A 21,115-nucleotide genomic window follows, 5' to 3' on the forward strand; every position below is an offset into this window, starting at 1 on the left:
TCCTTATGGTTTTTGTGTTTGGGACTGCAGTTTGTTGGTCTGTCAGTTGCACTGAAAAAAAACTCCGTATAAGGGCTGTACTGTAAATTAAAACATTTAAATGGTCTAAATTTAAAACACAAAACAGTAAGTAAGCCCACTTGGGCTTAGGGTTAGCTTATAAGTAGCTAATTTCAGTAGAGATGTCAAGATGGTTTAAATTTTCTTCAGCAGTAATTCTCTAAACAGTGCTAAACAGGTCCAGGAAAGTAATTGTTTGTTTGTTTGTTTGTTTGTTTGTTTTGTTGTTTGGTTTTTTTGCCATGATATGAACCCACTGCATTTAAATCTTAGCCAGCTAAAGTGGTTAACAATGTATCTTTCATAAAACAACTAAGGGGTCTTTCCCAACTTTCTCTGAAACAATTAATGTGAAGCTGATTACTTTGCAAGATCAGTTACCCTGAAATCTAGTTGCTTTAAGAAGAGCTGAGAGAGTCGAGGTCTCTGTGGCCAAGTGGCCTTCTGTCAGTTGGTGTGCCCTTATGGCCTTCATATTCTATCAAAAAACAATTCAAATTCAGTGAGTAAACAAACCAGAAAGTACAAAAATATATTTCTCATCACCTTGTATTGTTTTTAGTGCTACCTTACAGAAAAGTGAAAATCGGTTTCTGACTTGGTACTACTCAGTTAAAGCTGATGATATTTAAAAATTTTGCCTTAGATGTTATAAATCAAGAAACTGGTGGAGGCCCAAAGCTTAAGGATACCGGTGTGTTGAACCCAAATATTGTTTTCCTTAACACTGAAGAGCTAAACTGAAACGTTGTTGTGCAAATTACATCTTTGTGCCATTTAGCGATTTGCTTTTAATATGCTACTTTTAGTACACATTGCTACATTGTGTTCCAAAAGCCCACATGCAGTTCTTTGGCATTCAGTCCTTAAAGAGCTAGTCTAAGTGATGGCAGCTAATCCACTGTATGTAATCAGAGATGTGGAAGTGAGGTAAGCTGGTGTTGTAGAGCTGCCTGTTTGCATTCTCTTGATGTACCCCAAGCACAATGACCTGTATTCAGAAGTTCATTTTTTTAATAATGAAAAATGCTTTTTCTTGCCTTTCTGAGTCTGTCTCTAGCCAGTTTTCCTCCCCTGTGGAGGTGGATGACTAACTGCTCTACAGCCTTCTGTATAATATTAAACCAATTGAAATGGGAAACCAGTTGAAAAGAATAGTTTTGTGAGCTTAACTATGCTAAACCCTAAAATGACTCTTACATCCCATACTGATCAAACTACTTATGGTGTAGTAATTCCTTTTTCATGGGTTCCCAGGACTTCTTTTGGACTGACTACTGTGTGCTAAAGGGCAAGTAGTAGAGATGCTCTCTTTTCCTTTTTTTTTTTTTTTTTTTAACTAATCCTTTCCAGGTCCCAGTGCTTGAATGCTGAATTACCCAAACTTTTGTACCCTAAATTATGAGAAATAATAATAATAAAGGATAAAACCACCATCCTCCCACCCAAGCAAACAGAACAAGGGCAAATGTAAGTTCTGTTCTTTAACATTTAGTGCTCAATTGTTACAGTTTACTCCTTTTTTTTTGACAAGGTTGATGTTTCAGTACAGTTTAGCTCACATAGCATTAAGGTTTGGGGGTCTGTTTTGATGTCAATGTCTATATGACACATGCCTTACCCTTCTTGCATTCCTGTCATCCCTGTAATAAGAGTTTTTGTTGTAGAATACAATGAATGAATATAGCTAATCCTCACAGATTTCCTCTGCTGAAAACATGTAGAGTAGTATCAATTTAAACAAGTACTTTAAATTCAAAGGAGCCCTGTATGGTACAGGAGGGCTTATAATTCTCAATCAGGAGAGTCATAGGGGTAAATTTGTTGTTGTTATCAACAGAGTGCTGTGTTTCAGTTTGGATCAAACTTGAGTGATGTTTCCAGTTATGTGAAATACTGCCTTGAGCTATCATTGTCCATGAGTAATATGCATCATCTACAACATGACTGGTTTTGAGAGAGTATATCCTTATGCTGGCATTTACAGCAGCAAGCATCTAGGCTATTGTTTTGGGCTTCTCAAGGAATTGGTGAAATAATTTCTTTCTTGGCTTTTGGTCTTGTCCCAGTATGTTCTGATACCTCCATATAAGAAAATTTTTTTAATTATTATTATTTTATTACTACCAGAGTTAAATCCATTGCTTTTTGTTTTCATTGGAGATCTGGTAAGAAAATACTTGTAACTGGGCTTTCCTTATTGGACTATTTATTTAGGAACCCTCCCCCAAATTATGAGAATCTGCCCATATTTCTAGCTATTTTTGCTGCTCTTGCTCAAATCCTTCTAATTTTTGCTTAAGACAAAAAATAAGAGATTGAGATGAGTGTTACTTATGTTGTTAGATGTGAGATATCTCATTATTTCACATCTTGGATGGTGTAGACTGGCATCCAAGCATTCTCTACATTGTGAACAGTGACACAAAAATACTGTTGTTTCTTTTTAGACGTTGCTCAAAAAAGGCTGCTGCCAAAGATGCACAGATCTCTGTTTTGCATGGGAATTGTTCCTTTAGAACTTAACTTGCAAAATTTACTTGAACTTAGAATAATGTCATTAATATTGAATTTTTACTGCCACATGTGGACTGTCACTTGTTCCTCTTGGGCATCCTGCTGTATTTTTCCTTTTTTGCCAGAGGCTATGAAAAGCAGGCAGAGACTGTTAGGCTAGGTACTGCCCATGTGAGTTTAAAAAAAATAAAATAAAGCTAACTGTCTGCCTTCAAGAGCTCTGCCTGTCCTTTCAGTAGTAAAGTGGCAGGGGAAAGAAACATCATTATGTTTAATTGGGTGTGATCGGCTCAACTGCCTGGCTGAGACTGAATGATTTAAAGATGACATGACACAGATGAGTTCTGCACTGCAATTTAAGGCAAGACAATGTCACAAGTTCAGAGACTTTAAGATGTAAAGGGATTCGAGTGTGTAAATTTAATGGCCTAAGTGGAGGAAGCCACGTCTCAAGTTTCCTCTGGAAATTTATCAGGCTCCTTGAGGAAGCTCCCTCAACTGAGGGGACGATGCAGGCACAAAGGTAAAGGAAACATTAAACTAATTGATGGTGAGTGTAAAGTCAAGCAGAGTGTATGAAACAGTGCCCAGCTGTGGAATGTATTTTAGGATCAACACTGTAGCTTGCTTTTTGTGCTGTAGACAAAAAAAGTTGAAAGAAGGGTTCCTTCCTTCAAAGAATAATATAGCAGAAGTAAAATCATAAGCCAGATGGATGGTCTCTGCTTTCATGGTTTCTTATTTTTTTAATGATTTTGAGTATTTTTGAGTCAGTGGCAAATACAAATTGCATTAATTTATTTCCTTTCCCAGGTTGTAAAGGTATATACTTGACTTAAGCCTGAAGATAATCTCTTTGCACTGTTTTGATGCATTTTGCCACAACTAAAGATTTATGTATTATTTTTAATTCTTCCTTTTTTTTTCTCTTTGACACTTTCTAATCCATGATGCAACTCTACCTTTTATCTCTATGACAGCTTAATCTTCTGTTTTCTCGAGAGTTTCATTGAAAGACAGGGTCAAAGGCTCTTGGAAAGCTGATTTGTCCAGTCATCAGTTCTCATTTATCCATCTCATTATGGATATGCTTAAAACTTGGCAGATGCTGTACTAATGGACCACATGTGTGTTTATCTACTAATACTTGTGTAGTGATTAAGTGACAATAAAATTCTTAAATATGGTTTAGCAAAGCGTTTGATTACTCTATAATTAGTGCTTCGTATTCAGCACGTGTACAGCTGGCAGTTGGACATCTGCCACTCCAAATGGTAACAGAGCAGTTACATTTTTACAGTTTAATTTTTCTTATGTGCAAATTAAGGCAGAGAGGTTTATGAACTGCATGATATGAATTTGCAGAATATGTCTTTGTAGTTAGAAATAGGAAGATTAATGTAATATAAATGATGGTAAGGGAACACTGCTGACTTTTAAATTACTTTAAATGAGCTTTTAGTCACAGATTAAAAACAACTTGTCATAATTGAAAGACAAAAATGTCTTTAGTAGGGAGTATGTTGTGTCTTTGTGTGTGTGTGAAACTTTTACTTTTGTTATGCACTTTCCTTATTTGCTGGAGCCTTTCACAGATGGGGAAAGATGTTTTTTAAAACAATAGAAAGATTTAATCATCACTGCAAAAATATTCAAAATAACTCTGGGAAGTGTCTCAGCAGTATATGGTCGTTTTATCTTGCAACACATGCAGGTGCTCACACACTTGACTGTTTCTCTGACAAGATCCAAGAGGATCATGGAAAGGTTTGTGGCTCATGAAAGGTTAAGAAAACGCAAAGCATTCTTTTAATTCAAAATATGTCTCAAAAAATGACATTTATAATGGAAGAAGGGAACTCACAAGTGGTTATCAGGGAAAACCTACCTTCCTTGGATTGCTTTTTCTAGGGCTCTTTACACCTGCCTCATTAATTATGGACATTTTTTCAGTCCATTAGCAGAGAAACTGAGCTGCTGCATGAATTAAAGGTGCTTGATTATTCTGTGGTTGTGGAAGTACTTCAAAGAGGGAAGAAAGAAACTTCTAGAGAAGGTTACAACTGGAAGAAAAAAAGAAAGAACCAGAGCAGCACTTCTTTAGTGTCAGTCTTTTACCATTAATGATCTAAATATCTCCATATAGGCAAGCTCTGGGTAGAATGTCAGTGATTTTGCTGGGCACTGTTTAGATTTAAGGTTTCAGACACAGACCCTTTTGTGCACTTGAAAATGCAATAATAAAACACTTGGAGTTTTTGTGCTAGCTCAAAACCCTCAAGTGTCTAATGAGGATATTTTTTTTCTGTTTATAAAATTGAATTTCCTTGAAGAAATATACTACATGTGCACTGTGATCAGTGACTGCAAAACTGACGTTTCTAAATTATCGATGCAGTCAGCATCTGCAGGATCATTATCTCCTTTATGATCAGGTCCATCATCCTCTGGCAGAGCACATGCTTCAGTGTGTCTGGAGTTTGGGAGGCAGAAGTAATCCTTTCTGCCAATCCCGGTGGAGAGATGCACACTTTGTGTCCCGCTAGCCCCAGCCTTACAAGGTTCCTCTTCAATTCCTTGCCTTTCCAGCAACTGGTGACTCAACCTGCCCAGCACATTGCAGAGCTTTCCTGAGGGAAATTCCAAACTTTATTTCAAAATTGAGATTAGTGTCCAGCAGCATGTCTATTTCCCAACTGTGTCCTAGGGCTTTATTTTATTTTATTCAGTTTTGCATTATTCCTTCATTCCTTTGTTTTCCAAATCTTGTGTCCTTGGAGTGACCCTGGAATAATACATGCAGAGTGCATGTTTCTTGAAGGATCTCCTGCTGGCTTTGTGAGCAAAAGGGTATTTTCCCTTAGGGCCTAAATCAGGTACCATTGTCCTGATTCTCTTCCCTAACCAAAGGAACTGGAGAAGGGGACAAGAGTGTTGACTGATTCAGCTGGGCAAGGTTTGGAACGCTACTTTGGGACTTGGCTTTTAGGTTTGAGAAGGCAAGATTTGGACTTCTTCAGGCAAAAAAGCAGACAAGCAGAATTAGGAAAAGATATGGTGTTAGGGGTGGGCTGAACATCCGCCTCTGCCTAAAGGATGAGGTGAGTGAAGCCAGGACACTGTATATAACTCATACTAGCTGAGCCTCCTCCTCCATTTCTCCTTCACATCTGCTTTTCTGTGAATCCTGGATATATGGCACAGGACACCAGAGGATGTTTCCAACTAGTAGGATTTCAAGGTATCAACTTTATGGTCATAAAACATGACCCTAGAAGCTCTCTGATTTATATCGTTTTATTGAGCTCATTATTTGCAGTGGAAGCTCAAGATGCCACTACTCTGTAGGCTGGATTTTTAATAATTGTTAATTCCAGTTGGATAAGGATTTTCATTTGGACAAGAACTGGCATCTAGGAATCAGATGCAGTACTAGCTCAAAGGTCTTGTGGAACACTGAGCATTAAAATTAGTCTGTACACTGTCAATCTTGGAACAGAGTATTTCTGTATTAGATCCATCATTTGTTCATCAGGTTTTCTTCATCTTCCCTAGTCAACACCACCATTTGTTCAGGCAAAGACCTGCTTCCTGACTGGAAGGCAGGCTAGCTATCGTGATCCCCTCTAGTGGGTATTTTAAGCTTACAATGAGGATAACTGAAAAAGTAAAATTACTTGCATGTCTTTGAGAAAGGATCTGTGGATCTGGTTTTCTTTGATATCAAATGGGTCATCTACAACAGGGAGCTAAAATGACCGACAGAACTGATTTTTTTTTTTTTTTTTTTTTTAATCACAGAGTGGAATTCACATTTCTCCTAGGTAAAATTGGTGTATTTTTCCTCTACAAGTACATGCCCTTTCTTACACAGCAAACCTTCTTATGTTGTGTGATTCTCATTACAGACTTGATTTTTCTTGGAGGGCATTTCCAGTGCTGTTCTCCTGCCAAAGACTTTCAAGTCTGGTGCTGGCCCCAGACCACAGCAGACAAGCTGCTCTGGGGGTTATTGCACTCAGGAGGAGAGCTGCAGGGTGTATTTCTACAAATATTCCTGCATTCCTCCTACAGGGTATTGATTTAACTTTTTTTTTTAGGTTTTAAATCTAACACACTTAAGAAAAAAACCCACAGATATATAAACTCAGAGTTGTTCCAGGTAATATTTTGTTCATGAATGAAAATTGAAGCTTTTATCTTTTTTTTTTTTTCTTCCCAAGTCTTTTTCACTTTTTCACACTTCTGGAAATGACCCAAATAAACAGAGAGAACTAACGTACGCAGTGTGCTGACCAGTGTGTGAGTAAGCTGCCTGGTCAATCGGAGAAGCAAAACTTTTTGCTTTATTTTTTTTTCAATTTAGTACCAGAAATTTAGAAAGAAGGTTGGCAATGCAGTTCTTTTCATAGCACCCTGTACCTGCAGATGGGCACAGTTTAGTGCCATCTCTATAAAGCTGCACTAGCATATTTTCAGTGGAAATTTGTGGCTTTAGAAGTAGCAGAGTGAAAACCAGAGGATCGTTGCTGGTTCGTGTCATTTGTGCCTCTTTCGAGCTGGTGAATGCAGTGTCCCTAATAAGAATCAGTTCAATTGAATTGTGTCAATGCCATGGAAAGCAGCATAGAAGTGCACTGCGGTAGTGAAATCATACAGCAGATGTTGTTTTCGTTCACTTAAACAAACTGCTATGGCTTTGTGATCTGTGATATCACAGTTGCTTTTCACTCAGAGGTTTGGTGGCTGTTAAATCTTTCAAGGCCCAAGTTTTATATTTCTGCAAGGCTCCTCAGAATATTTTCTTCAACACAGTATCTAATATCAGCACAGTACTCAAATGCTAAAACTCTTGAATCTATCACAGTTTAATTTTTTGTGTCCCCTTTTTTCTTTTTTTAATCTACTATGGGCTGTGGAGAAATATCTTAAAGCTATTTCCGTTTCTTAAACGCATTTCCTTCCAAGCTCCTCTGTTCTTTTTCCTGCTTTTTAACTCTTCCATGCTGATTTCCACTTGTTTTTTGCATATTTTTTTTCTGCGTTTGTCTCAAATGTTTCCTCTGAAAGTTTTCCTCTGCCAGTCTTTGGGCCACTATTTGTGCTGAGAACTTGGTTAATTTGTATATGGTTTTCAACTATGTTGTATCATTATTGGGTAAAACTGACTTCTGCCCAAATGCTCGCCACCCACCTTATGAACTGTTACTGTATAGATACTGTATTAAGTTATCACAAAAAGACAGTGTTTAAAACTTGAACCTTCCATGTGTTTTATATCTCTTCCTCTGTTTGTTTTGGATTGTGAGATACTTAAGGTATGGACTTTGATCTTACTGTCTTTGTGGAGAAGAAGCTTCATTTTCCCCTCCAGATAGATGGCTTTTGCCAAGGTTTGTGGGCGGATAGACAACTGCCAATTTTTTTTTTTTTCCTTTTTCAAACAAGAACAAGAAACTTGTCTTGAAATTACGATTGGACAGTGACTAAAGAGTACAGTTGGAGTTAGAAGTTATGAATTAGGAGTGAAAACCTTTGGGTCTTGGGTTAGTGAATTAATTGGGTACTGTTGAAAGTTCTTGCCAGAGGTTGTTATATTAAATGGAAAAGGTTATGAAGACTTTAGAGAAAAGAAATACCGAGTAAAAGAGATAAAGTTAGGTATTTACGAGCAAAGAAGATGACTCCGAGGCATTTCTGAGATCAGTTGCCTTTCTTTTATCACATGTTCCATGTAGCCTTGGGACTTTTCATTTAAGGCAGCCCTGGAAAAAAAAGATAGTTACAGAAGGGATTTTTTATTAATACTGTTGATAGAAGGGGGAATGTCACCAATCAGTATTTGAGTGGTTGCTGTATATCTGAATCATGCTGTGGTTGCTGACTGGTTTCATTATCCCCATGTGTTTTTCTACATTTGTCACGTAGCATCTCACCTTTGATTTCCTACCATCCAAGTAGGGCAAAATGCAAAAGAATGACATGAGTCATTAGCAGGAGAGGCTTTAGTTGTTCTGGACACTGAGGGGAAATCCACACTGACAGCAAGAAAAGGAGGAAAGCTAGAGGTTTTGGATTTTGAAGAAAGGCCACTCAAGTTAAAGCTACAGATACCTGGACAAGAGCACTGGCATGCATTATTCTCTGCTGTTCACCATCCAGTAAGCATAATGGGCTCCCCTCAGGCTCAGCTCATATGTCACTGCATAGTGCCTGTAGGAGCCCCAACAAAGCCTCTGAGCTGATATCCACAGCTTCTGTGCCTCAAATTGGCATCTCTGTAGGGAGGACTGACAGATGCTGGGCAGATGTACTTGGTAGCTCAAAGCTGCCTGCTGCCAAAAGCTATGCTTTCTCCTCTGGACAGACCTTTAGACTTAAAGGACTTGGTGCAGACACTGAACGTGAAGCCAGGACACTGGCACCAGCACAGAAGAAGAAAGGTTGGAAGGAATTAAGAATGATGAAAATCAAATAGATGATCACTGTAACATCATATTGGTCACTGCTTAGTTTTAGCAGGGGCTGAAGAGTAAGTTTTGTCATCTCAGTTGTTTCCTTTCAGTCTGACATCATCAATCTGCCTTAACATATAAAATATGTTTTATTTTGTTTTCCAGTAAAGGCTATAATGGAAGAAAATCTGCCCTTCAGCAACAAGCTTATTGCATGTAATATTCTAACTTTACATCATCTCAACCTAATCTCTTTAGACTTTGATTGCATTTTCCAGCTGTAAGCATTTGCTTTTAGTGAGCTTTCTAGATTGGTATTTCAAATTATCTGCCTATGTCAACTGTTTTTACTTTAAATTTGCTTTCAAAATCCTTCCAGGTATACTTGAAAGTAATTGGTCTATTTACTATCATCTTAGATGCATGTTTATTAGGGAAATGATGCTCTCTTTTCCATGTGGCTTCCCATACTCTAGGAAAGAAATATTAAAATATTACAGGATGACATATCAGCTAGTTGTAATGCAAGTTTATTTCTTGTAATTATGGATATCTTGAACTGAGAATAAAATGTCCTGGAAAGAAGCTGTGTACTATCACATTTTCCCAGGCTCCTTCCTGCAGTCTCAAAAAAATGGCCACTGATAGCATTTTTGTTACATCCCTAAATATTGTTATTTTTCATGTAATGCTCCCTTCAAAATGCATAACCCAGTTATTAATACCTCAGAATGCCCTGCACTCGTGCTAGGCATAGGTGTGATAAACATAGTTAGAGCTACAGTAAGATAATTGGCTTCAAAAGGGAGGAACATGGCTTTTTAACTTAGGTGTTGTAGCTATCTTTATTCTGGCCTGTCACCTTGGAATATTTTCCTTGCAATTGCTTTCATAATTACCTGTTAAATTTCACAGTTGGTCCTCCATTTTTAATCTGCCCTTTTAATGCTCTTCTGGGGAACGGCAGCTCATGCTGATCTCAGACTTCACTCATGAAAGGCTTTAAGACAGATCCCTTTGAAAAAAATTAGCAGTTATTCTTTCTCAAAAAAACCCATCAGTACAAGTTCTGGGTCTTTAGATGCTTTTTCTTCATTTGCAATAGCCTTTAAGAATTCCAGGAGGAGGCAAAGGAGGACTCGTTATGCTAAAAATGAGAACTGGTAACAAAAACATTTCTTCTGGAAAGTACTCAGCTTTCAATCTCATGTCCTTTCTACTTTGAAGCTTTATTTATGAGGTGGTGTGGTGAACTCATTCATTTTTATCGTGGCAGATAAGGAAAGTCTAGTAGCTAGAGGAACACTTTAGTGTTTGCAAGTCCTGGTTTCAGTTTTATGCAGGTTTCTTTGTGACTCGGGCACCCTCATCTAGCCTGTCCTCTCCTTGCAAGGATATTGAGAGGTAGTACACAGAAGGCTGTGTTTGCTTAGACCCTTTAGTAAAGGAGACTGAATAGGTAACCAACGTGTTTTGGGTTTGAAGGGAAAGAGCAAAAACTTCTTTAGCTCAGCAATAAATGTTTCGCCATCTAAATTTTAGTCTGCATGATAAACACAAATATTGTGCTTCTGGGATTGTAAGGGTGTCTTCAAAGGTATCCATTTCTTATGAAGAAACACGTAGAGCTTTAAAATGTGAATTTGTGTAGTATTAGCTTTCATTCATTTATCAGTATAATATACACAAGAAGCAAGGTCAATATTAGTAAAGTCTCCTGTTACATTCTAATTTTCAAGTAGCACTTTGCAGAGAGGAGGGTAAGGGAAAGGATAGCTTAATTGTAACCTAGAGCAATTCAGAAGCAGTTTATTATAAGTGCTTTTGTAAGACGTACATACCAAAGAGGCTTGTGCATAAGAAAACACCCACACTCTACAGGTTTGAACTGAGCTTACTTGTGTGTGCTTTGTTAGTCAGCAATGTCGAGAGCTTTTTCCTTCTAATTACCTTTTGATTGTTTTGAAGAACACAAATGTAATATGAAATACTGTAATCAGAGTAAAACAATCTACAAAAATACTAGCTGAACTGGTATGATGAATGTCAAGGGAATTAATTCTGTAGCTGGAATATAAAGTGTGTAAGGCCATAATGAGAACGTATCAGTTGATATAGTATGTCAGAACCACTATGCACACTGGGAATAAAAATCAAATTGTGTTATGAATAATTTTTTTTTCCTAAAATTACCTCATTACCCCTTCCCCAACCCAATAAATCACTGAAATGGTTTACCTCTTCAGAAGGATATCAGTGTACATTTACATATCCTGGAGAAATCGAGGCCCAGCAAGGCAGAGGCAGCCTAGGAGATGTAGAAGAGCTGCCCTGCATGCTGAATTTAGACACTAAAATCTTCCAGTTGGCCACCAGCTCTGCAGCAGCAATGCTGCCTTCAGTTTTCTTGGCCTTGTCCCAGCACTTGGACTTACTGGGAGCAGTGCTCTGCTGGGGCTGAGACTCGTGAGACTGGAACGCAGCGTGCTCACACTAGTGGTATGCATCTGTGCTAACATTGAGGAGCCTGTGTTCCTGCCTCGCTTGCTGCCTTTCTTTGCCCACAGTGCATTGTTTTCTTTGTATATCTTGCCATGGGTTGTCCATTCTGTTTGAAACTCTTCCAGGATTCGTGGCTTCTTCTGGGAGATGTTTCTGCTGCCAAATAAGCTTGGTTTCTAGATGTTCTACCGGAACTTCCCTTTTCTTTGTGTCAGTGTGTTAGTGCTGATCAGAATGCTCTTCATTAGTAATGCAAATAATATTTTTTTTCAGTCCTTCCCCCATGTAAGTCTGTTGGATTCCATGTTGCTTTCTTGTAGCTACTACCTGGCTAAGATTTAGGAAGCTGTTCTTTTCCTTTGTAAATCATTCTTTTCCTTTGTAGTACTCCTAGTTGCTGTATCTGCTCCCTCCCTCCCATTTGTTCCTTACAGTTTCTCTCATAATAGGATGACAACATCTGTACAGAGCTAGATTAATGCATATTGCTTTGTAATGTACTGAGTTCATCACATCTTTCTATGCTGTTTTATGTCTTTTAATTTTATGATTCCTATGATCTTTATGAACTTACTCTCTAGATTTCTAATAGCCTCTCTAATAATACATTTGAATTGTTGATTATCTTTACCCATTTTTATAGTTCTTAAGGAAGCTTGCATACATAGCTTGTACAGTTCAGTAATTCCTTCAGTATTTGCTTCCCTTGGTGTTTTTCCCATTTCTTTACCAGATATGTGATGGCCAATACAATTTGCAGCTGAATTGCTGAAGTAACTTCAGTTAATTCCCTGGTAAACAAAATCAAAGCTTGCTTAGTATTTGGAAAGAATTATACAAGGTGAAAAATTGATCTTGTCACTTAAAAATAAACACTCTAAACACTTCCCTGCTCACATTTTTTTATTTTTATTTTATAATTCTATTTTTTAAGCCGGCACTGGTCTTGTGCTTCAGCCTGGAGTAATGCTGTGTTGTATTTCACTGAGTAACAGGAAGTTTATACTGCTCCTTCATGGACATTAGCAAGTAGGGAGTTCAGTAATTACATATTGGCAAAATTCCTGTCAGGATGACTCGGTTTTCTCCCCTTGAGGTCCTTCTGAAATATCAAATGGAAACAGGAGTTTTCATTTCCTGACACTCCGAAGTGCAGTTATTGTAGACTTTGAAGTGGAAGATATTAAAACTGGCTGGTGGAAGTGAAAATCTAATTGCTGCACTGCCCTCCTGGTGATAAGCCGTAAACGAAAACAGTGCGAGATTGAAGTTAGGGGCTAAACCAGCCAATTCTGTGTAGTTGGTTCTTCTGAACAATCGTGAAATACTCTTATTTTTAAAAATCAGTGATACAAACCTCCTCTGGGCTCTGGATTACTTATTATTGACTGATAATATATAGCATCTACTGTATGGCAACTTGTTGCGTTTTATTCACATTAATTTCTCTGACACTTTGAATGTCGTGGTAGGCAAGCTATGAAGTGCTTATATCTTAGCAAAAACTCCCATATTAGATTTGAATAAGTTTCTTATTCTTATAAGGAGATACTCTAGATTCCTCCACAGTCTTTAGGCTGTTAGACTACCTACTCCTCCAATTCATATCTAATTTCCAAATACCTTTTTTATCTTTCACTGTTTCACCTTATCTGGTACTGCTGTGCCACAGGACTCACTTTTCTTTCACTGTCATTCTCTTTTTGTGTTTGTCTTTGGTTTCATATCTATGGAGTTCCTTCCAAGGAAAGGAAAAGAGTTTTCTTTACAAGAGGGGGTACCTAATGGTAATGCTTAAGCTCTCAAATGTGCCTCAAATTGCATTGCTTTGCAATTTCTTTAAACGTGGTAAACTCTCTTATAATGAGCTGAAATACCAGACATTACCAAATGACTTCATACCAGAACTGCGTGAGGTGATTCCAGAAACAAAAGCCATGAAGTAGAATTCCTTATAACTGAAAGCAACTAGGATGAATCAATTTCTGCATGATGCCTTCTGACAGGCGTTGGTTTTTTACAATATTTTTAATGTCTTCCTGCAGTGATGGAAAAGATAAAGCTACATGATCCAGGAAGTGCACTAAAATTGACTGTGCAGAGCCCAGTGATATCCAGACAATGAAATGGATGTTTTCAGACTTAAAGTCTTGTTTGTTTGTTTGCTTGTGTTTTTTACTTAAAAGGATACTTTGACTTTATTGCAACTTAGGTATCTATTTCAGAAAGCAGCAGCTACTTCCCTTTCTCCTGTTTCAATGAGATGCTGTTGTCCTTAAGGAGAGACTGAAAAATCTTCCTGTAGTGAATGCTGTGTTTGTTAGTCCTGATTTTAAATGAGCTTTTTATGTGTAGTCAATGTTTTAAACTGCAAACATTTTCTTCTTTCCTCTCTGAGGGTAACATTTAATTCTGTTGGTTTTGTCTTGTAGAAACCATAAGAGAATGAAAAGTATTCATTTGTTTGACAGAGAGAGAAAGAACTTTTTAAAATCTCAAAAGATCCTTGTTGTTGGTTGGTAAATCTTGCAGTCATTCTGTGCACAAACATAAAAGAAAGCATTTCTTAACACTGGGTAAATCATGTTGAACACCATGTCAAAAGCTGAAGATGATAATTTTTGCTTCTTTTTTATAATAGGACTTCTCTTCCCTCACCAAAACCAGCATCTGTATTCTAACTCCCAATATTGTTCCTGATGTTTTTACATCCTGTTTATTATTTCTTTATGACCATGTTCTGTTTCAACTTATTTACAACTTTACATGTTTTTTTTCCTTTTGACTCCTCATCCAAATTTACTGTAGAAGTTACTTTATAGTGCGGAATTTAAAAATGAAACTTTATGAAAGTAAGACACTTCAAATTTGTGTACTTCCCAACTGTCTTTATAATGTCTGTATGACAGTAAGCTGTATATTGTGCCTGTGTTTGCCTGTAGATACTATTTCCCCTTTTAAGTTAATATTCTTTGTATTTGAAGTCAGTCTTTGTACAGATCTTTGTGCATTTATTATATATATACACGCTTTCTAGGGCCTGAAGATGACTCTGAATGTACATCCATCATAAAAAAGACTTGTCAGGCTTTGCTGCTGTATTTGTAGAACAGGGTGCAGATGTGGTTTAACACTTATACTGTTCTCCTTCCTACAGACAGAGGCTTGTTGAAATGATGTTTTGCATAAATTTGGTTTTGTTCTGGGTCCGTATGGCATTTGCTCAATGAATAAAACAGTACTTTGAAACAATGGTTTGCATTAAAACAATCTCGAAGACTTCTATAAAAATTTGTGCAATCAGTCACACAGTCTGCATTTATCATGATTAGACATTACTACGTATAATCTTTGTGGACATGGTCTGTTTTAGTACTGTGATAGGCCACCACATCATGCAATCTGATTGTGGAGCTTACTGAGCTTCACCCTGAAAGCAGGTTCATCATGCTGCCCATTTCTGTTGGGAACCAGTTGTAAATATTTCCACTTTAGTGGGAAGTTTTCCTCTTTATTCTAGCCCACATCTATTTAGGATTAGTTTATATCTATTTAGTCTTTGTCAGTGTTATCCTCTCGTTCAAATAGCTCCCTCTTCTCTTTGGCACTGACCCATGATGTATTTACAGAGTGCAGTTTTAATCCATCCAGCTGTTTTGTTCAGGAGCTGAGCTGAGCAATTTTTGTCCTTTCTGAAATTGTAGGCTCCCATTCATCACTCCCATATGAGTGGTGCTTCTCTGTACATGATGTACTTTCTCTCTTCTTTTATCAATAGCTAGAGAACAGTGTATTCTACTACTGACTTGCATGAAGACCACTATTTTCCCTTCCTCTACTGGAAATAAATTTAGGGAGTTTGGTGCCTACAGTGATGGCTTATGGCCACTTACCATGCAAGCTAAATTCACCTTTCTGCCTCTTCAAATAGATTAATTCTACATTTGGAATAAGGATTCATATTCACATTGAAAGGTGTGTTCTTGGCCATCGTATTTAATCCTATTCCTGTCATTTCAATCTGCAAGTTCATTCATTTCTTCCTCAGATAATATGATCTTCCTTTCTGTTGACAGAAAAGCTGAAAGTAAAATGCTGAGAAGCAGTCTTTGGTCACTAAAGAAAAATCAGGTCACTCTCTGGACCAGTATTCACGGAATCCAGTACTGAAATATAACAGCACTGTACAGAGTTGAGCCCAGGTCCATCCATGCACATTCATCACATTTTTGATATATTGTATTTCTATAGGCATAACCAATAATCTCTTCTTTAATTATTTTGCATATCTTCTACCTCTTGCCTTAGTTGCAATTTCTCCAATCTCTGGTTTTCCTGTGGAGGTCTGCTGCATTATTTTTCCCCCCTTTTTTTTAGAAAGGAAATTTAGTGAAAAAGTTTGGGGTTTTTTTGACAGTTTGGACTATTTTCCCATTTTTAACTTCCTTTTCTATTCCCTTCAATGCTTGTTTCACTCCCTTGTTTGTTAATTAACTTTATAGTTGTGGGTCTGTACTTGCGTCACCTTTTTCTTCTTTCTAGTATTCTTTGCTAATATCTGTGCATATCCCTTTTAATGAATTTTTAAGCTATTCTGTGTGAGGATAATCTTGTAAGGACTAGCTAGACTTTTATGAAATATACAGTCCTAGGGACCTTGGGTTTGCAAGAGACCTTGCAGTTTTTCTTCTTGAAAGAAGTAATTTTGCTAGCACCATGCCAGAAGACAGTATTGTTCCCCTGCCCCTACTTCCCCTATTAAAAAAAATTGTGCAACTTTCGATAAGTATATTTGCAGATAGGCTTGCCTAATCCATGCTGCAAGTGTTCTGAATAATATGGGCCAAATAGTGCGGAGAAGGAGTGGCAGGAATTTGCAGCTAGATTAGGTCTACGGTATTTCCTTTCTCAGCAAGATGGTCCTAGATTAAATGCTCATAAATTTTTGATAATTTAACATAATTATAGCTTTACAGGAAGTGTTGAAACCTTCCCTTTCCTACAGAAGATTCTGTTTTCTGCATTCTTACATCCATCTGCGGTTCGTTATCCTACTGCAACTCTCTTCTGCAGTCACGTACCTTCCCAGTTGCAGATGAACATCATGATATTTCTTTTGTTTGGCATTTTCATATTTGAATTTTTGCCAGGTTTATGACAGTTTCATAACTAAGCGACCTTAAACAGTGACATTTATATAACATCTAATAGCTCCTCTTGAAAATGGGCATAGTTGAGGACTGCTTTAGAAAGCAGAAGATTCACTGATCCAGACTACTTTTCAAGGCTGAATGACACCTTTGCATGATTTATGGGAGAACATGGGAATGGTCAGTGTGCCTCACAGCGGAGTTTTAGTGAATTTCTTCTAAACCTAGTCTCCACTGAAAGTGAATCACTACCCATTGCAACACTAAGGGAGTGTGGTAAAAGGTTAGTGATTCCCCAAAGAATTTAAACATGAAAAAGTCCTTTTAAATTGGTATAAACTTGTGTGTCTTTGCAGAAGCTGTTTTGATTTCAGTTGGGCTTTTTTTTATGTGGAGGAACTTATCACAGAACTGACTAGAAGTGTAAGATCTCTGGCACATCTCTGTTTAGCCTGGTATAAATTGGTGAAATTCGTGGTTGTACACGAGATGGTGTTAAATCATTAAGGAAGTGATTTAAAGAAGATCTGATTAAAATCAGATGAGATTTTTATTTGGTTGAGAAGACTGTCTCAAAATGAGATTTGTATCTACTTGGTGAGAATTTAGAAGTGCTACCTTGTTAAAGGTAGTCAGATACTTCTGCTCCATGTGTTCTGAAATAAACTTTTTTTCCATTTGGGTCTAAATTTTCTTTAAAACTGCTAAGTATGAAATTTTTTTTTCCAGGGGGGCTGTAATACTTTAGGTTATATGAACATAGTTTGGTAGTTTTTGTTTTTCTTTGGAAAGAATCTTGGCAAGTAGGACTCTTGAAAAATAAGTGCTTGAATTAGGGGTATAATTCAGACAGGACCCACTCACTCTTGTTCTTTATTTTAGAATGTGAAATGCTTCTCATACTTTCTGCTGAATAAAAAAGACCAAAATAGGGAGTGGTTTTGGTGTCTCCATAGCCTCATACACTGTATTTTTCATTGGGATATAAGGAAATTAGAGTTTCAGTTTTATATATATTTAACTGGTGATGTGTAAAAGTGTGCAGTTTTATATAAGCAACATTCTGCCTTTTTTAACAGATTTGCTCATTTTACCAAATTGCATAGCATTTAATTCCCATAACATAACCTTTATTCTCAAAATTATGATTTGTGGTTAAGCTAAAAAGCTGAATCTGCATCCCTTCTGCTGAGAGATGTGACATTTCTTTATGCTTCACCTAAAGTTGCAGTATTTCATTGTAATTTTCCATAGGCCAGCACAGTTTGAAAAAAAAAACGCATCTAAATCAGATTGCCCCCTGGTACAAGAGCTGAGCTCTTTGCTTGTTCTTGCTTTCTCTGGTCTCTGCAACGTGTCATCTCTTTGTGTTGCATAGCACGTATCACAGAATGACAGAATGGTTTGGGTTGGAAGGGACCATACTTCCAAACTCCCCTGTCATAGGCAGGGACACCTTCCACAAGACCAGGTTGCTCAAAGTCCCATCCAGCCTGGCCTTGAACACTTACAGGGATGGGGCATCCACAGCTTTTCTGGGTAACCTGTGTCAGTGCCTCACCAGCCTCACAGTAAATAACTTCTTCCCAGTATCTAATCTAAACTTGCCTTCATTCTGCTTAAGGCCATTCCCTCATCCTATCACTACAGGCCCTTGTGAAAAGTCCCTCTATAGACTTCTTGTAGGTCCCGCTTAGGTATTGGAAGACTGGTATAAGGTCTTCCTGGAGACCTTATGGCATCCTAGAATCAACAGGAGGGATGGAGAGCAGTGGTGTGTTGCTGAAGTTCAAGCTCTCAATAAGCTTTGACACTTGCCCATCATGCTGATCAGTAGCGGCTTCCAGCATTTTATTATTCCTTATTGTACTGTCTTAGATTATAATCTGTGATGTAGCATCCCATCTGGCTTGTTCTGTGTGCCCAAAGTGACTAGCACACTAAGGGTAAAAATTGAACTGGTTTCATTTGGGAATGAGTCACTTGATGAGTTTCAAGAATCGGCTTTAGAAAAGAAAAAACAAACAAACAGTCTTAAAATACCAGGCTTGAACTATTTGGGGCTTATATCTCTTCAAGGAATCAGGTTTTGATTCATAATCTGTGTTGTTAAGGTAATCCTATCTTTCTCCCTTCTGACAAGAAAGTAAGCACCATCTAAGTCAAACTGTTAGTTAAATTAGTATTTTATTACTATCCACACATGTGAAAAAAATGACAAAAGAGTTAAAATGTTCTTTGCCTTTGTGTAGTTAACTGTGTGTTATAAAAATTTAACTTTGTATTATGTGTAAAAGCAGAAGACAACTTTCAAAAAGGTGTAGCTTTCTGGATGAAAACTGTTGGAATCTGTCTTTAATGAGTTAATGCAGTTTTATTTAGTTAAATGTGGTTATATTTAGTTAAAAGTGCATAGTACCCAATTCTAAATCTCTGCTTTTGGTTTCTGTCCTACAGGGAACACAGTGAGTAACCTGATTTTCATTCTACCTCCAATCTATGGTGCGATTCAGACCTATAAAGATGGCCTTGAAAAACGGTATTTAGCTGCGTATTTGTGTCTTACAGGTATGTGTAAAACTTAATTTGCTCTGTGATTATAAAGAGAGCTCAGATGTGCAATGAACAATATATCTAAATATTAATAAACCAAATAGTTAAATCTAAATACTGTGTGTGTGAAAAGTAAACCTCAATTTGTTATAGTTGTTAATGTCTACAGAAAATTGGTTTTTCGTTGGAAGGACATGAAGTTAGAATTCAGTAAATAACTAAATAAGATTGATCCGTTTCTGGCTTTAGGTTCTGCTTGGTGCATCTCTGTACTTTTATGATGATTTACAGAAGGTGTCTTGTGTGTTCTACTTAAAAGACGCTTTCACATTATATTAATATTTTTGTTACATTTGTATGGAACAGTAATACAAGAAATGACTAAGATCTTGAGGGAACTGGAAAGGTGTTCTTTCGTGAGTTTGAATTTGTTTTCAATTCCTCTTTGGCATATATCACCCAACAATCTAAATGCCATAGTAACTTGCAAGTTTTGTAAGGATGGAAGAACAATGTGATGTTCATATTTAGATCTACTTAAGGGCAGTCTGTTTTCTCTGTAATAACAAAATCCAGAAAAGAACCAACTTCCTTTGAAACATTAATCATGCAAATAGAAGTCATACTCCTTATGAAAAAAGATGCTTGAAGATGGTTCACATTTGGCTGTTGGGTCTCAAACTAGGTTTCACAGAATTTCCGTGTTTCATGGGTATCTCTGTTTGCTATAGCTCCCAATTCTGTGGAGATCTTTCCAAATTTTCACAGTGGTAAGGGATTGATATATGTTACTTTTAATATTGGCATATTCTGTATTAAGGCAAACATTGTTGAAAAACACATATCCATATGCAAAATGATGTATCCTTGATGCCAGTTAAACTGTAACATATACTAGGTGCAACTTGGTAAGTATTCAGTAACATCAGCTTTGCTGATCTATGTGGAAGGTGGGCAGCAACAATGCACAGCTTTGCATGTTGTCTGAACACTTTCCAAATAGCCATTTGTAGAGTTTTTATGGTTTTGAGTAATTAATTATTTTTGTCTCAGTATGAAACAGAATTCTTGAAGGTCAGGGTTTACTTCTAAAAAGACAGGGAAAGAAATGGTGTGTAAGCATTTGCTTAAGTTGACTTTGCATGTTCTTGAATCAAAGTATCCTATACTGACATTCTTTTTAAACTAAAAAAATTGAATTAAATTAAAACTCTGTTTGAGACTGTCTTCACTGTAATTTGTGGCTGTCTCTGTCAGTGACACTTTATGATGGACAAAGTGTGCCACGCTCTGACCAGAATGTCAGGCTGTCACACTAGCTAGGCATTTCTCATATCCCATTTAATTTTAAAAATGCTTAAAAAAAAAAAGTCATCTGTCTTTGATCATAATAAATACCATGGACTTCAGTTTTGTACTCTTTGTGATGTTGATGAAGGGGAGCTCAGCCTCCATATTCAACAGCAGTGCTGGAGGGCAGTCCTGAGTTCCAGCTGGGCCCTGCTCATCTGTGACTGGGATGGCTTTGACTCCTGTCTAAAGTGATAAATGCTTGCACAACTTGATTTTTATCTCATATGTTGGAACCTAACATTAAAGGTCACTCCCAAAAGCATTTCCCTTCTGTTTTGTCTCTGCTTCAGTATTCCTAACGCTGGACTGTTTTCCAGCAGTTGAAAGATGTAAAGGAACGTAGAAGACTTTATAGTTTCTCAGTGAAAAACAGGAACAGGATGATTTGGAATGACAATCCTCTTAACGTTTGCTCTACTACAGAATAAAAGCAGCAAATGAAAACATAAACAGAATTTTAAATATAGTTGAAATGTGCCAGGAATACTGGCATTCTTTCTGTGCATGTGACTGAATGAGCTGCAT

General features: G+C 37.3%; 1 protein-coding gene across 1 annotated transcript in view; it reads left to right on the forward strand.

Annotated features, from left to right (window-relative positions):
• Window positions 1-21,115, forward strand: part of ACER3 (alkaline ceramidase 3) — a 58,960-nt gene that overhangs the window by 1,936 nt on the left and 35,909 nt on the right. The window contains exon 2 of the mRNA XM_027741085.2: window positions 19,142-19,252. Coding sequence (XP_027596886.1) covers window positions 19,142-19,252 — 111 coding nt within the window. The remainder of the gene's footprint in view (window positions 1-19,141; window positions 19,253-21,115) is intronic.

The sequence above is a fragment of the Pipra filicauda genome, unplaced genomic scaffold, assembly GCF_003945595.2.
Source record: "Pipra filicauda isolate LSUMZ 115617 unplaced genomic scaffold, ASM394559v2 scaffold183_size1465899_pilon, whole genome shotgun sequence".
Classification (NCBI taxonomy): Eukaryota; Metazoa; Chordata; class Aves; order Passeriformes; family Pipridae; genus Pipra; species Pipra filicauda.